General features: G+C 36.2%; 1 protein-coding gene across 3 annotated transcripts in view; it reads left to right on the plus strand.

Moving 5' to 3' along the window:
• Positions 1–16749, plus strand: part of LOC127952858 (glucagon receptor) — a 52940-nt gene that overhangs the window by 23497 nt on the left and 12694 nt on the right. The window contains exons 1-9 of one of the 3 annotated variants that reach the window (XM_052551712.1): positions 4585–4696; positions 6356–6501; positions 8262–8358; positions 8597–8704; positions 9574–9677; positions 11293–11399; positions 11573–11741; positions 14543–14702; positions 14841–14901. In XM_052551712.1, the coding sequence (XP_052407672.1) occupies positions 6448–6501; positions 8262–8358; positions 8597–8704; positions 9574–9677; positions 11293–11399; positions 11573–11741; positions 14543–14702; positions 14841–14901 (860 nt within the window). In that variant the 5' untranslated portion in view covers positions 4585–4696; positions 6356–6447. Of the gene's footprint in view, positions 1–4584; positions 4697–6355; positions 6502–8261; positions 8359–8596; positions 8705–9573; positions 9678–11292; positions 11400–11572; positions 11742–14542; positions 14703–14840; positions 14902–16749 lie in introns of those variants that run through there. The other 2 variants (XM_052551713.1, XM_052551711.1) reach the window with 2 other exon arrangements.

Below are 16749 nucleotides of genomic sequence, written 5' to 3' on the forward strand. Positions count from 1 at the left end.
CTACTACTGTTCAGACATTTGGGTCAGTCATTTTATTAAGAAATGAATACTTTTATTCAGCAAGGACACTAATTCATTATAATTGACAATAAAAACTTTTATTAAACTGGTTAAATACTAAATTGTATTATTATTTCTTAACTAACGTTACACTTGCTTGAATAGCTACCACTACTTAACAATTTATCTTAACCAACAGACTAGAAATTAAATCAACAGACATTTAGATTTAAATGCTAGCTTAACTTCAGAGCTTACAGAGATGTGCATGCTGACAGATGTGTGAATGAGCAGCTGAAGTGGAAAAAAGCCCCGTGGGCTGCTAGCATAAAGCTAACTGTGTGTTTTGTCTTTGAACAGTATCTCATTATCTACAGCCTCTGAGCCACTAGTCATTATTTTGCACTTTTCACACCAAATTTTATGTGTGGCCTTTGGGTTTGTTTAATGAGCTCAAAACGCATCTGTGACAGTCGCTTTTTTTAAGCCATTGCTGGCAGAGATTGATTTAAAGATATGATTTGAGAGTTGGCTAAAGTTGCAGCTTTAGGTAGGCTCGTGTATATTTCTTTGTTTTTTCTTGTTAAGCAAGATTAGCCTAATAGGACTCAAGTGCTATTCCTGGGCAATATTCCTCAACTTCCTTCTAACAGCATTCCAGCATGTGCTTGAGGCGAGGTCTCAGGTGTTGAAACTGTCACACAGTGTTAGCGCTGTCTGGGTCAACAGTGGTGGGGGATGAATTTTTAAAGTGCCTCTGGTGCACATAAACTTTCCTGACCCATGGCTGAATTTTAATTTGCTTAAACAGCTCATAACAAAATGGATCTATGGTTTGTTGCTTCACACATTGAACAGCTAAACTGCTAACAGCTAAACCTTTTTGAACAGCTAAATTTACCTTTTTCCCTCAAATTATACTTAATATTAAAACAAGCATTTAAAGGATAGTTCACCCAAAAATGAAAATGTTGTCATTAATTACTCAGAATACAAATTAAGATATTTTTACAAAATCCGAGAGCTCTCTGACCCTCTAAACACATCAATAAAACCTATAATAATTTCTGCAGTAAATAAAGCAAGCCAGTTTGTGTTCTATGCATAAACAATAGAAAATATTACATAAACTTTTTTTTTTTTTTTTTTTTTTTACATATAGTAAATGTGATTTGCTTTTAGACAAAATCAACAAACCAGGTTAAAACAATGGTTTTCAATTAGACAAATATAAAAATCCACTTTAAATAATTTACATGGTTATTTAACTTTTTATTTTTTTATTTTTTTATTTTTTTTAGTGTACCTAACCTTGACATTCTTAGCCAGTTGGTTTGGTTAATGAAAATACTGGCAGCACAACCTAATGTCCATATGGTAATTCTCTGTCTGTGTGTTTGGGTTTAACAGTTGACCTCTTCTCCCTGGAGTTTTTGACTGTGCCACACATACCTAACTAATCATTCTGATGGATTTCTGCAGGATGACAAGAACTTCAGATTTAATGCCTTTTGTGATCTATTGGAGGCTTTAGTATATGGTGAGCATGGTGTGTGGTGGCAAGTGTGATTTGTGTGGGCGGGGTGGTGGTATGGCGGACACGATTTTATTTTGGTAAAATCACCTTTAATGGAAAGACTGCTCATCCCTCCAGATTTAAAAAATGGTTTGCGGGTTTAAGACAGAAATTTGGCTTTCTCTAAATATGAAAATATATATATATAAATATATATATGAGGTCATCTGTAAGACTGAAATTAAATAAATTATGACTCAATAGATTGTTTTTGTTCTATGTTTTGGTCAGGGGTTTTGCAGTAAGTTTCGTGATTCTGAAACATGAATGTATACCTCTTTGTGCTTGTGTCCTGGAGATGGATGGAAGTGATTTCTAAATAATGCAGCCCAGCTTTCGGTTCCAAAGCTGGCAAGATCTTAACATTCAGATTTGGCTGAGAGATACTAAGCCAGTTCTCCAATTCAGTTTCATAATTGTAGCATTTAAAGTAAACAGATGGAAAATGAAAAAACACCACATGAGTGTGAACTGAACATGAGATGAAACCAAAAAACAATCCCTACTGGCCCTCCAGAGAGAAATGTAAAATAACTAAAAGATTTGTGACAGCTGGTCTGACTGCAGGGATCAACAGAGAGATTTTTTTCTTGTGGCTCGCCAGCCTGTATATTTTACTTGCCCTGCAAACATTTTCACTGATCCAACCACAAAAACAAACAAACAGATAAACAAACCAAAAATGTATATATATGAAATTTTTTGTTTGTTTATTTTTTGTGGTCAATAAAACCAATATATATATATATAGAGAGAGAGAGAGAGAAATATTTAACCAACATATTCTTGTAAGTATAATAAACATAATACAGTAATCTAAAAATAATAGACCACTTATCTCCGCCTACTGACATAAACACGAGTAATCATTGCAAGACGTACAAGAATGCGTGCTTATCAGACGGAATTTAAACTTTGACCAAATTAGCCGAATTAGAAGTATTATTTCCTGATAACACGAAAAAGAAACAATGGCAATAAGTACAAGCAGAGATAATATTACAGTGTGATAACTTTAGCCCTCCTGCTCATGTTCTGATGCTAACAGAGGGATCTGCCTGTTCACCTCTTGATGCAATCATCACCATGGGGGGTAATCTGGTCAGAAGTGGTCGAAAGTGGACAGAAGAGACAGATTAAAATTGAACTGTTGCAAAACATTCTGTGTGCAAAGGTGGTTTAAATTGTGCATTTCTAGAGGGAGTCAGGCAGTAAATGCTTATGATTACATTGTGATGGAATTATTTTTAAATACTGTCCAATTGTTGTCCTTTTTTACATTTAATTTTTTTCTGGAGCGACCGTATTATTAGTCTTTTGTATTCACCACAAGAAGATGAATGAATCATTTAAGTGAATGTCCCAGCTTGCACAGAGACTGGAACAGAATGGAATTTGAAACGTTTTAGCCAAAAATGTTTCCATGGTAAAGGTGTTTTTTGCAGAAACGTTTCAGATTTCGTTCTGTTCTCCGACTACGGCTGAACTATGGGTGGGATGTGGATCGATAACCAGGTGAGTAACTGTTACTACACTTTGAGATGCCAACACATGGATGCCTAGTGAGCTACCTTGCTGCTAACGCCATAGGAAGCATATTACTTGAAACAGAACCCATCCAACAGTTTGGATCATGTGTTATTTAATAACCAATAACACATCACTGACTCAAAGGTCACGTTTTTCTTATTTTTTTGAAGCTTTGATTGTGTTTACAGTGTGCAATATAACATGTGTTCATGTTTCGCGTGTAAAAACACAGTATTTTTCACACAATTCACCTATCTGTATACCGCTGTTTTCACTGTCATAAAAACGAGTCCCTCCTTCAGAAATACCTAACGAGTTCTGATTGGGCCAGCGGTTCCTGTGTTGTGATTCGACACCAGCTTAGAGCATGCTGTCCTCCTGGAAACGCACGTGCTGGAGATGTACTTCTAATCACACACACGTATACTGATGAGATGTGCATGAAAATCACATTCAATTTTTTGCACAGCCCTAACATCTAGTTAACAAAGCTAAACAGTGTTGCCCATTGTGTAATAAGTTACAGAAACTGTTAAACGCACCAACTTAAATAATAAAATACACTTACCGGTTTTGGTCCATAAACAACACCTCCTCCAGACAAAGAGGGAACTGCTCCCTCTTTCAAGAATAATCTTTGTGCGAATTCGGCATTAAACTGATTGAGATTGAGGAAGCTGTCCTTAGCAAAATGTGCTGCACATAGTTTTACATGTGGATTATTATTTTCGGGAACCAAGTTAAACATAAATTGTAACCATTGATTTCTAAGTACTGAGTCCCTGGGAAGGCCAAACAAAGGTGACTTGACTCCGAGATGAAAATAACAGGGTTTCGACGACATGGCGACAAACACACTCTACAAACGCAGCTCTTCCTTCTTCTCCGTCGGACCACGCCCCCTTTTTTGTGTATTCCTGTGGGCGGAGATAAGTCAAAAAACTGTTTTAATGACATCAATACTGCAGGAACTAGAGGGATGTAGTCCAAACTGGTCGTTCGCTGTAGGCGAACTGAATGCTACACCTTTCACAAAGTTGTCTATGACTTTTCTAATAAAACAAGATTTTTTATTTTTATATATATATATATATATATATATATATATATATATATATATATATATATGTATATATATATATATATATATATATATATGTATATATATATATATATATATATATATGTATATGTATATATGTATGTATATATATAACAAACATTAAGCTGTCGAATAGAGTCGTATTGTAGAATATTATTTTGAAATCCATATTCATCCAGTTTTTAAACTGAGGTTGTTGCAAGCCATTCTGGGACTGCGTTTTACAAGTTATCTTTCCTATGATACATTCGAGGGTTAAAAATAGGAAATTATGTAACCATTTACTCACCCTCATGTAGTTCCAAACTTATGACTTTCTTTTTTCTGTGGAACAGAAAATATATTTTGAGAACTGTCTCAATGTTTTTTATATCCATACAATGGAAGCCAATGGTCATCAAAACCGTGTGGTTAACAGCGTTGTTCAGTAGATCTTCTTTAAAGTCCACAGAAGCAAGAAAGTCATTCAAGTTTAGAAGAACATGAGGGTGAGTAAACAATGACAAAAAGTTAATTTTTGATATGCAACCTATGTAGGCCACCTTCTAGGATTTTGTCTGTACCTGTACTGTGATCATATCTGTTACCGTCGTGTTCTGTTCTAACATCTCTCTCTAAACCATGTGAGTAATTGAGCTGGATGTGTTGTAAGGGCTAGTGTATCCTGTCCGCTGCTATCTGCTTCATCACGTAAGCAAGAGCTTGGAGCAAAGACAGGGACATGGTCAACAGTCTGTGACCTTCCTTTGCCCAGAGGGCTCTGAAGAAAAGGGGGATAATGAGCATGTTGTTTTTATACTGTAGAGCAGTAGTCCAGGTCTTAATTGCACTGCAAACATTCCTTGTTCTTGTATGCTATCCTGATTGCTCACATTCAGCAAACAGTCAAATTAGTTTAGGGAGCCAATGAGGCTCACACCGCTTGCCTTATTACTCGACATGATGTTTGCAGCTTTAATCGGTGGAAAAAACCAACAGTGGGGGCATTCCAGTTTTGTTTTAGGAGTACAGGTGGGGAACATGACCAAAATAAAGTCATGTTACGAGGTATTTTATATTATGCTAACTGTATATATCCATCGCCTAAAATTCAGCCAAACATATTTTAAGCATTGTATATTGATGCAGTAATGCCTATTTTTAATAGTTCATCTTTGGTATTTTAGTCATATTTAAAATGCAAAGAATTTTGTGACTTTGGAGCCGCTACAGTAAAATGAGTGGAACTTACTGTCGTAAATGCATCACTGTTGTAATGACAGAATAAAGACTTTAAAGTTTAAAGTTTTGACATAACTTGGCAACCATAAATAACTGTATAAACAATGTAATGTAATAACAATAAATCAATTTAATCAAGCTGTCTGCTGTCTTTTGGAAAGAAATTAATAGGAACATTTTAATTAATTTAGGTCCAATTATAGGTAAAAACATTAATAGTCTTTTTTTTTCAAATAAATAATGTTTGAGATTTGAAGTTTCTTTCATCTAAGAATCCTGGGCAGGGGGTGGGGAAGAATTAAGCACTTTTTAAGTAAAATTTGTTAACTAATAGCAACAACAACAACAATTTTAAATGTTTATTGAGCAGCAAATTATTACTGTACAATGTGACTGTTTTTACTGAATTTTTGATCAAATAAATGCAGTCTTGGTAAGCATGAGAAACAAAAACATGAAACATTCTTGACAATGAAAACAAATCTTAGTTACACTTTATTTTAAGGTGTCCTGGTTACAGTGTATATTTGTATATGTATGTATTTATACATTCAAGCACTGAGTAATATAAAGCAACTACATGTACTTTCTATATGGTAAGGATTAGGGTTTGTCTTAGGGTTACTTCCATGTTGTTATCGTAATAGAAAGTACATGTAACGTCTAACAAGGATATCTTAAAATAAAGTGTTACCAATCTTACTATCCCCAAACTTTTCAGTGGTAGTGTATGATTTAGTTTTCTGCTTTGTGAGATATTTAAAAAATAGCAACTGGATTTTACAATGATATATATGACATTCTACCATGTAAATCACCAATTACATTATACAGTACATATTATCATAACGTTCAGCTTTATGTAAGGGTGCACTTGCTGTTTGATAATGCGTTTAACTCTTTGACTCTTTCCATCTGTGCTTTAGGCTGTGTGGTGATAGCTGAAGCCTTCCTATGAGGTGTGCATACTGGTGTGGACCCCCAGCTCCCCTCCCAGTGCCAGCAGCAGGACTAAGGGATGTCACAAGTATTCCTCCTTCTGACCCTGCTCAGTTTCTCCTCCTGCATCCAGGTCAGAGCTTATTCCCCTTCCTCTTTTTTTTCTGTCACTCTATTTTAAGGTGACCAGCTGACTGTGAAAAAATCTGCACAGTTACACATGTGCTCATTTTTGTTACTTGCGTCTCAATACTCTGAAGAGGAAGCGGCGGTTTCACTTCTTTATATAATATTTACTGTTACCAATATCAGTTTCAATCATTTGTATAGAGCAATCGGACCAAAGCTAAAAATGAATTATCTGGACAAATGGCGCTCTGTAAAGACGTGGGCCATGGCTCGTATAATCAGGCTTGTCCTGATTTTATCTGGACATCTGCTCACCCTACTGTCTCCCTAAGAGGGGCATGATAGGTCCTGCTTTACAGTATAGCATACTTTTAAGAAGAGTACTTTTTATAGAAGTAATTTACTTCAAAAGAATGTACTTAAGTGTGAGCTAAATGTTATTTGCAATTAAATGAAAATACATAGTTTAATTTTATTTTAAATGTAAGTTGAACTTTAGAGTGCTTTATTGACTCACTTGAGCAAAACTGAAGTACATCTTAAAACTAAATTTCATAATTCTGTTGTCTTTCAAATATGGTTAAAGTGTGCTGACGAATGTACTCACTAGCATTTATGCTGAAAACAAAAAGTCATTTTTATATTTTTTGTGTATATTATCTATTTAAATATATAATAAAAATAGCACAAGCACTTTAAATCTTTTTTTTAGTCAAATTAATGTCAACACATCAAAATACAAGTGTACCGCTAAAGACAATAAATACATATTTTTATCTTTTTCCTTCTTCTGTTTAAAAAAATTAAAAAGCATGCTATGAAGCACTGTCAAGAGCATGCCAAACCAACAGGTGGCGATATAATCTCAACCGTAAAGCCATGTTGGCCAATCAGAAGCCTGAAAAAGTTTCCAGTAGGTGGAGATTACAACACAGGCTCCGATGTCACAAGCCAAAACACTGGTTTCGCTGTCTACATGATAACACTGCAACCAGAGTTTTTGAAAATAGGTGTTTTCAAAAATGTTTGTTTCAGTAAACTGGTGCTGCATTTGCATGTGGACGAACAGCCTTTTAGACTGCATTAATCTAACTTAGACTTGTTATAGCACTTGCATATCATTGCTCTTTTGTTGATCTTGATTGCTTCCAAGTCGCTTTGGATAAAAGTGTCTGCTGAATGTCTAAATGTACATGTAATGTATGTAATGTACATTAACATCAAGCCAGATAAATATATAAATAAAGCTGAGAACACATCTAAATGTCACACGCACCGCTCAACTCTTTTTCGAGTTTTCTTAAAGTCGGAGCAATATGCAACTCACTGAAGATTAGATTAGCCATTAAAACAACATATTTATGTGAGAAAAAAAGTAAAATAAAAACAAGAACATCACAGAGGTTCATAAATAGAGCCCTGTATTTTATGGTTAGATTTCAATACCCCCCATACACCCAAGGTAAGTGACGCAACACTGCTTTGTTGTTTGTAACGGGATGTTCTCTAGACTCCATAACCCGATCTGAACTGTGTTCTTATTCAGTCACTAACTGATCTAATGCAGAACTGTTTGTTATTTATGAATACTGCTTGAATGCTGCTGTTATGATGCTTATATAATGTCTTTTAATCACTATTTACTTGGAAGGAACAGCCGTGATATTGTTCTAGCTAAATTGTGTCTTATAGGGGAAAAAAATGTAATTGTGATACTTAATTCATGTAAACTTTTCATGCGGTCTTACTAATTGGCTCTTGCAGGTGTCATCAACTACATCCCTCAAAACTTTGATGGCAAGATGGATGATGTACCGAGATGAATGTTTTCGAAATATCAGCAGAGAACCACCGATGGCAGGTGAGTTGTTCAGCATCCTTCCACAAGGATGCTGAATGGAGTCACAGTCATGTGTAAGTTCAGCAGGGGTCTTTCATAGACCCTGTCAACAGTCATGATGAAAGTGCACAGTGCTGTTAAGGGATGTATGTTGGGAAACACTGCTGAGACCTCTGATTAGGGGTCATGTCACATACTGATCCTGTCCTGCACTGCAAACAGAGCCGAGGAGACTTTAACATTAATGGCTGTTTTCCAGGTCTTGTGTGCAACAGAACATTTGATAAGTATGCCTGCTGGCCAGATGCACTGCCCAATACTACAGTGAGTGTGGCCTGCCCCTGGTACCTGCCCTGGCACAAGGAAGGTAAGACTGCTGCTAATATTATATTCACATTGATAACATTTCTAGGTTATATTTAGGGTTAGGTTCCGAAACCCTGTACCATAATGGTACCTGTGTGACCGATATGTTCTAGAACTGAATCAGAACGCAGATTTCAGTGCCTCATTTTGGTGCCATGCCTTGAAGATCTATTTAAATATTTGTCCTCTGGTTCTCCAAAAACGGATGTAGGAAGCATCACCTCACTGCACGTGAAAAATTATTTCCAGACTGGAAAATGACACAAAATGATCGGTCTGTGCAAGAAACTGAACAGTTTTTATAAAGTTTTTTTGGATGTCCTGGGGGTAAGCAGATAAACATCAAATGTTTAATTTTTGTGAGAACTATCCCTTTAAGTTTGTAACATGATTTTAGCAGTTTCAGCAGTCAAAAGACTCCAAACCCCTTCCTTCTAATTTAGAAAATTAACAATTAGCTGTGTTATTTATGGCATTTATGTGTGGCTCTAACATTTTAATAATCACAGTTGTACACATTGCCACCATTGTTCACATTGCATAAAGTAGGTTTCATTTTCTTTATGAAAAATAACATTTTATATTCTTTTCATGTTGGGGTGAAATGTTAGCTGAGCATGTATTGACAGGTTGCACACTATCTATGAGTATGTGTAAATCTATGTCCATAATTGTGAGGGAAAACATTTATCATATGTGGCTGCACTTTAAATAATGCACTTCTTTTAGCTTAGCTAGTTTAACACCACATGAAGTATATTCTATAATTCACACATGACATTCTCTTATGCATCTTGTGTGACCAAACAATCTCTGTGTGTGCGCGTGTGTGTGTGTGTCTCTGTGTGTGTGTGTGTGTGTGTGTGTCAGTCCGACATGGGTTCGTGTATCTGGAGTGTGATGCAGACGGACAGTATAGCAAACAGAAGAATGCCAGCGAATGTCTATCACGTGACCCCACACAAATCAACATGGTATGTAAGAAACAACACAACTCTTTTGAGGCAAGATGAATAGGTGATTGTTACAGTATATTAAATATCTTAAACGTGTTAAAGATGAATTATGTTAAACTACTTTTAAAATCTGGAAAGAGATTCCCTTGAAAGTGATCATATCAAACATGTTTGTTTTCTGTGGAATCTGCAGACTGGCTCTAACTTCTAGCAACTAGTGTTGATCTGCCAACACTGTAAATAAAGCTAAATCATCGTGGTGTATTCCAGTCGTAATGCAGAGTTCATTTTTTACAATATATTTTTTTTAATATAGTCACTATTTCATAGTGTGATATTTACTCAGATGTAATTTGGCCAGCAAAAATCACAAATATGTGAAATAACAAAAATGTATCAAACTATATCAGACAATACTTGAAAAAAGTCAAATTTTGATTAAATGTTTATCAAACATTTATCTATTTACATTTTAACCCGCTATATCCTAATGTAATAGCACAAGTAAACTGTAATATTAATAGAATTACAGTGTGGTCAGTGGATTGTACTGTTGTTTAACTTCAGCCTACAAAACCCACACGTTCTCAACCCTCGTTGGGGTTCACATTTTTCAACGCACAGGGGTATCCTTTTAGCATCACTTTTCGACATGCCGGGTCCTCCGTTGTTTTCAATTGTTTGTCTTAATTTAATGGTTTGCATACATTTGTAAAAAAAAAAAAAAAAAAAAAACAACAACAACATAATTTTACATAAATGTATACTTTTATTGGAGCACCTAAACTTACCCACTTCTGAACAATATAAAACACGTAACAGGCAAATATAAGTGTAGTCACAGGATTTTATTACAAAAACCTAAAAAAACAGTATAGAAGTATTACAAATAAACCGTGTTGCATTCCAAGTCTTCTGAAGCCATACAATATCTTTATGCGAAGAAGAGAATAAAACATAAAATTTAAATCGCTGAAAATGATCCCGTTCCCTCAATGTACTAACATCTCATTCAAAAAGATACTTCTGTATTTTAGCATAATGCAGTCGGTAACACGACAGACAAGAGCCAATGGCATTTCACAACCAAGACTGATGTAAGGCTTCATCTGTCGCTTTTTTACTGTGATATAAATAAAACTGTTGGGACTGTTAACATTGAAAAATCACACCCCAATATACATGCAATAATTGCAAAATTATAAAATTTTATCATAATGATAAAATTCCCATTGCCTTTCCTGTCAGCATATTGATGCCAAAAGTTTCTTATTTAAAGCAATGGAGGACCCTGCACATTGAAAAATTACACTAAAGGGGAACCCTGTGCATCAAAATGTGACCAAGGGGTCCTGACCAAGCATCAGTATGTGACGGGTTGGGACCAAGAATGTGTTGACAAAACTTTCTTTCCAAAGACTTTCAGTGGATAAAAGACTCCATAACACATTTTATAAAGGAATGAGTTCAAAAAAAGATGTGATTTAGGACCTTTATATACGGTTCATGCCAAGGTCAAGTCTGAAAGCCCATCCCTCACAATCTCATTTCTATCCACCCTAAATTAAATATGGTGTTCACCTGTGCATTTGTGTCATTGTCTTAGCAGATGTACTTGTATGTCTGTGTGCAGCAACACTACGGACGGATCCTCAGTCAGTTCCGGACCATGTACACCATTGGATATTCCCTGTCTCTTGCGGCGCTGGTGCTGGCATTGGCTATCCTGGTGGCCTTTAGGTAACATTAAAGCCAACTGGGTATTTATTCCCTATGCTTACATTTTAAATTGAAAACGTGTTTAGCACCAGTCTTTGTATCTTTGTTTGTCTCTGTGGTTAAGAAGTTAGGCATCTTTGTGTGAACGGTGTAATGCTTTTTGACTTTTATTCATTGCACTCTGATCCCCGCAGGAAGCTGCACTGCATGAGAAACAACATCCACATGAACTTGTTTGCCTCCTTCATCCTGCGAGCCTCTTCTATTCTCATCAAAGATGCCATGTTGGAAAGGCCTGATGGCTTCCATGTTGGTCAGGACATCACCACAGAACTGGAGGTGGAGTTGCTGGTTAAAAACGAGGTCCAATAACCTACTGTCTTTCTTTGTTGTTATTGATATTAAAAGATTATCAACTACTGTACTACCATTCAAAGGTTTGGGGGCAGTAAGATTTTTGAATGTTTCAGAAATCTGTGCTGCTAAACTAAGAGGGCATTTATTTTAAATGGTAAAAATTCAAATATTTTTTTTAATAAAGCTGAATTGTCAGCATCATTACTCCAGTTAGTTAATATTTTAGTGAGTTATGGCATATACAACTTTTATCCATGTTAAAAATTATTTATGTAAAAAAAAAAAAAAAAACAATGCTGAAAAATTGCTTTTATCTGTTGTATATGATTTGTTTAAAAGGGTCATCGGGTGCCCATTTCCACAAGTTTATATGATTCTTAAGGGTCTTTCAAAGTCTGTAACATACTTTGGTTGAAATTTCTCAATGGTAGTGCAAATCAAAACACGTTTTACCCTGTCAATCAGCTCTGCACACAGTAACTTGTTTTAGTGCATGTTGCTTTAAATACTAATGAGCTCTGCTTGCTCCGCCCCCTTTCTTCAGTTGGGTGACAAGCCATTCTTATGAGCTTTACTTTAGCCATGGAACCTGCTAATTAGCACGTTATTAGGAAAGGCGATTTGCAAAGATTCATTAAAAAAAAATAAAAAAAATTATACTCACTTCTTTTTTAAGGGAATGATTTCCGTGAACAAAAATGCTTTTAGGTAGATTGGGGGGCACATTCCCTTCAACAACAAATTTAAACCACTTCGTCTTCAGCGGCTCAGATGTCAGGAGAAACAATGGCGGACTGATGACAGATCACATTTAGGGCGGTTCTACGGAAAATGCCAGTGTCAAATAAACAATCGTGGGAGGGTTTGACGTCATACAGCCAAGAAGCTGAGAACGGTTTGATTTGAGAATATTATTTAGAGATAAAAAAAATAAATAAAAAAAACACTAAGTGGATTTTTGTCATTACGGTGGATGTGTACAAACTCATTTTTGACCCTGGAGCACAAACCAAGTCTTAGTAGGTTTAGGTTTATTTGTAGCAATAGCTAGAAATACATTGTATGGGTCAAAATTATGAGGACATTAAGTAAACATCATGAAGATATTTAGTAAATTACCTACTGTAAATATATCAAAACTTAATTTTTGATTAGTAATATGAAAGTTACGTGGCATACTGCCAAGTATGGTGACCCATACTCAGAATTTGTGAATTCTCAGAATTTGACCCATCCAAAGTACACACACACACAGCAGTGAACACACAAACCATGAACATACACCCGGAGCAGTGGGCAGCTATTTGCTGCGGCACCCAGGGAGCAGTTGGGTGTTGGGTACCTTGCTCAAGGGTACATAAGTCATAGTATTGCCGGCACGGGACTCAAACCCACAACTTTACGGTGAGGAGTCAAACTCTTTAAAGGGGGGGGTGAAATGCTCGTTTTCACTCAATATCCTGTTAATCTTGAGTACATACAGAGTAGTACTGCATCCTTCATAAATCCAAAAAGTCTTTAGTTTTATTATATTCATAAGAGAAAGATAGTCTGTACCGATTTTTTCCAGAAAAGGCGTGACGTGTGGGCAGAGCTAAAGAATCACGAGCGCCAGTAGGCTTTTGCGTTGAGAGCATGTGGAAACTGTGACATTACCGTGAGGGAAAAACCATCATCCAAAACGAACCATTGCTTACAGTCAGATTCACAACTCCGTTGATGCTCTGTAAAAATAAACTCCATCCACTGGTCCCTTAATGCTGTTTTTTTTTTTTGGTAATCTGTGCAGGGGTGTCTTGCCCTGGCAACCAAAAACACACTTCTTTTGTGACTTTTCGCGACGCTCTCGCTCTCATCAGTGAATCGCTCTGATCAGTGAAATGTCTGTGCTGCTCAGCCTCGCTCGCTATATGGGAGCGCGCGCTCTTCCGCCAGAAGTGCCCTTAAGACCCATATAAGGAAATTCCGCTCCATCTAACGTCACACAGAGCCATACTCGAAAAAAACTTTCCGAAACTTGTGACAAACCGGAACAAAAATACTCCTTCAAACGTACAACTTAATTTTTGAAACTTTGTCCATGTTTAGCATGGGAATCCAACTCTTTTACAGTGTAAAAAACTCATTATGCATGAAATAGCATTTCACCACCCCCCCCCCCCCCCCCCCTTTAACCACTAGGCCTCAACTTCCCTGTCGTCATATGCATCGCTAAGAACTTCTTTGGACAACTTTATAGGCAATTTTATCAATGTTTAGATTTTTTTTTTGCACCCTCAGATTCCAGATTTTCAAATAGCTGTGTCTTGGCCAAATATTGTCCGATCCTAACAAACCGTAAGTAATGGAAAGCTTATTTAATCAGCTTTCATTTGATGTATGCATCTCAATTTCAAAAAGATTTCTTTCTTTTTTTGTCACAAAAAAAACTAACCATTTCATTGCTAATTTTTCACCATGTGTTTGTAATAAACCCTGACAGTAGTTTAATGCCAAAAGAAGGTTGGCACTGGTGAAAGCTGTTAGTAAATCAGGCCTTTAATGCTTCAAATATTTTTATGGAAGATTTCTTTAAAAGTTATTTAAGAACAACAACGAAAAAAAAGACTTTGTTCTTCAAACTTTTTATTCGAATATGCTGCCTTTAACCTTTAAAGTATGTTGTAAATGTCCAGGAATATTCCTTTAAATGCATGTTAGTATAGATTAAGGTACCTATTTACTGTGCAAATAAATCTGAATGGAGGCGGCAGGTTAAAATTTAGCCGAAAGCTTACAGTGACCCAAAAACAACATGTGCGTTTCAGACGGCGATCGGCTGCAGGGTTGCAATGGTGATGATGCAGTACAGCATACTGGCCAACAACTACTGGCTGCTGGTGGAGGGCATCTACCTGCACAGCCTTCTGGTCATCACAGTCTTGACGGAGAGGAATTACTTCGCCATCTATCAGTGTATCGGCTGGGGTGAGAGGTTCAGAGCTTTTACGCCGTGAACTCATTAACAGGGTTTAAGAGCTTCCTCATACATAGCATGTCCAAACAGAGCGGGGCAGATGGTTTATGCCGCGTGTCACAAGGTCTCTCTTTCTATTTCTCCCTCAGGTGCCCCTCTGATATATGTGTTGCCTTGGGTGATCGTGAAGTACTTGTACGAGAATGAAGAGTAAGTTCTGGAGCCACGTGGGATGGGTGTGTTTGCGACTGATGAAAGCCAGCACTCGTCAAACAGTCAGTGTGTGTTTTTGCGGCTGGAGAATTGGCCGACATCAGTACTCTGTCACTGTAGCTTTTGTTTCATAACAAATCAAATGCATAAATTGTGGACACAAGCTACCCAGATACTACAGTATGTCAAACGCTGTGATGCTAGGCAGATTTTCAGTCTTTGTATGATTAACGAGTATTTAGCATTTTTATATATCTTCAGCATCCACTCCAGCTTTTTCAATTTGGCTTGTAGCAGCCAACATATCGCATTGTGCGTGTAAAATCTCGTAAATCGTTCACTCGGTCGCTGTTATTGTTGGAAGGGCTATCAAGATGTAAATTTATTTTAATGACCCTTTAATGAGTGCTGAGGTTACATATTTTATAGTATCTATTTCATCTGACTGCTGCACACAATTCCCATAAGTTAGTCTGCTGTAATACATCAGATGTATTGTAAGTACTGTAGCACATTCGTAATAAGGTGTGTGAGGAGAAAAAATTATAATAATTTGTATCTTAAATGAAAAATGACGTTTCCATATGGTATTTATTAAACATGTTTTTTCTACTACTCTATTAGAACTTGATGATAAAGCTAAAATATCTATATTTTTGTATTTTTCTGCTTCGGCAATACTTTTGGTCAAATAGCCATGCGTTTGCCTGCATATTTTTGTACTAACATAATTTAATTCATAAAAACTCACATTAGAACATTTATTGTGTGATGAAGCTAAATGATTGTTGAATCTGAATTTTTTATCATTTCAATGAAACTAATTTCATGGTTCATGAAAATTAATCGAACATGCTTATCTAAAAATTACAGTTGTAATGCTCTCAAACTTATGTCTCAAAACTAATATAATGTACACTCTAAAGTTGTCTAATTGTATTAAATAGAACTTAAAACTATAATACATTTTCACTTAACCTGAAAACATTACATTCAATTCACACTTTAAAGGGATAGTTCACCCAAAAATTCCAAACCTGTATGAGTTTCTATCTTCTGTTGAACTCAAAAGAAGATATTTTGAAGAATGTTTGTAACCTAACTGCTAACGGTATCCATTGACTTCCATAGTTTTTTGTTTTTTTTTCATACTATGAAAGTCAATGGCTACTATTTGGTCACTAACATTCTTCAAAATATCTTCTTTTGTGTTCAACAGAAGAAAGAAACTCATACAGGGTTGGAACAACTTAAAGATGAGTAAATAATGACAAGATTTTCATTTTTGATTGAACTATTCCTTTAAGGGTATTAATTCCATTATAAATTATTTCTCAAAAGGAATAGCCCAGCCCCATTTCTATAGTTTTTCTATAGCTCAGCAGCAGGCACAGAGACTGACATAAATCACGTAGTTTTTATCTGGGGCCTCACTTTAATGTGTCATGGCCTACTAGGGTTTAGGACAGGTTCATACTGTCCCACACTCATCACCCCGTCCATCCAGCTGAACTGACCTGTCCTGAGCAGATAAAAGAATCACTCTTTCCCGTTGATAAGCTGTGTATTATCCCCATTCAGACAGCATGTCATCTGTCATGTTGGTTTTTTTCCACACTATCACTACAGATACTGAGATAATGCAGCATTTTCAGTGCATAGGTTCTCTGTATGCATTGAAATACTACTATAGTTGTCAAAATGCAAAATGTGCAGTATGCAACAAAATGGCACACTGCAATGCACTTGCTTTGACCTTCCATTTTCAGTGTGATGAATGAACTGGAAGTAATATCAGCCACAATTTTTAACATCTAGTTCTCTATGCATTATTTAATCGAACTG

This window comes from Carassius gibelio, chromosome B3, assembly GCF_023724105.1.
Source record: "Carassius gibelio isolate Cgi1373 ecotype wild population from Czech Republic chromosome B3, carGib1.2-hapl.c, whole genome shotgun sequence".
NCBI lineage: Eukaryota > Metazoa > Chordata > Actinopteri > Cypriniformes > Cyprinidae > Carassius > Carassius gibelio.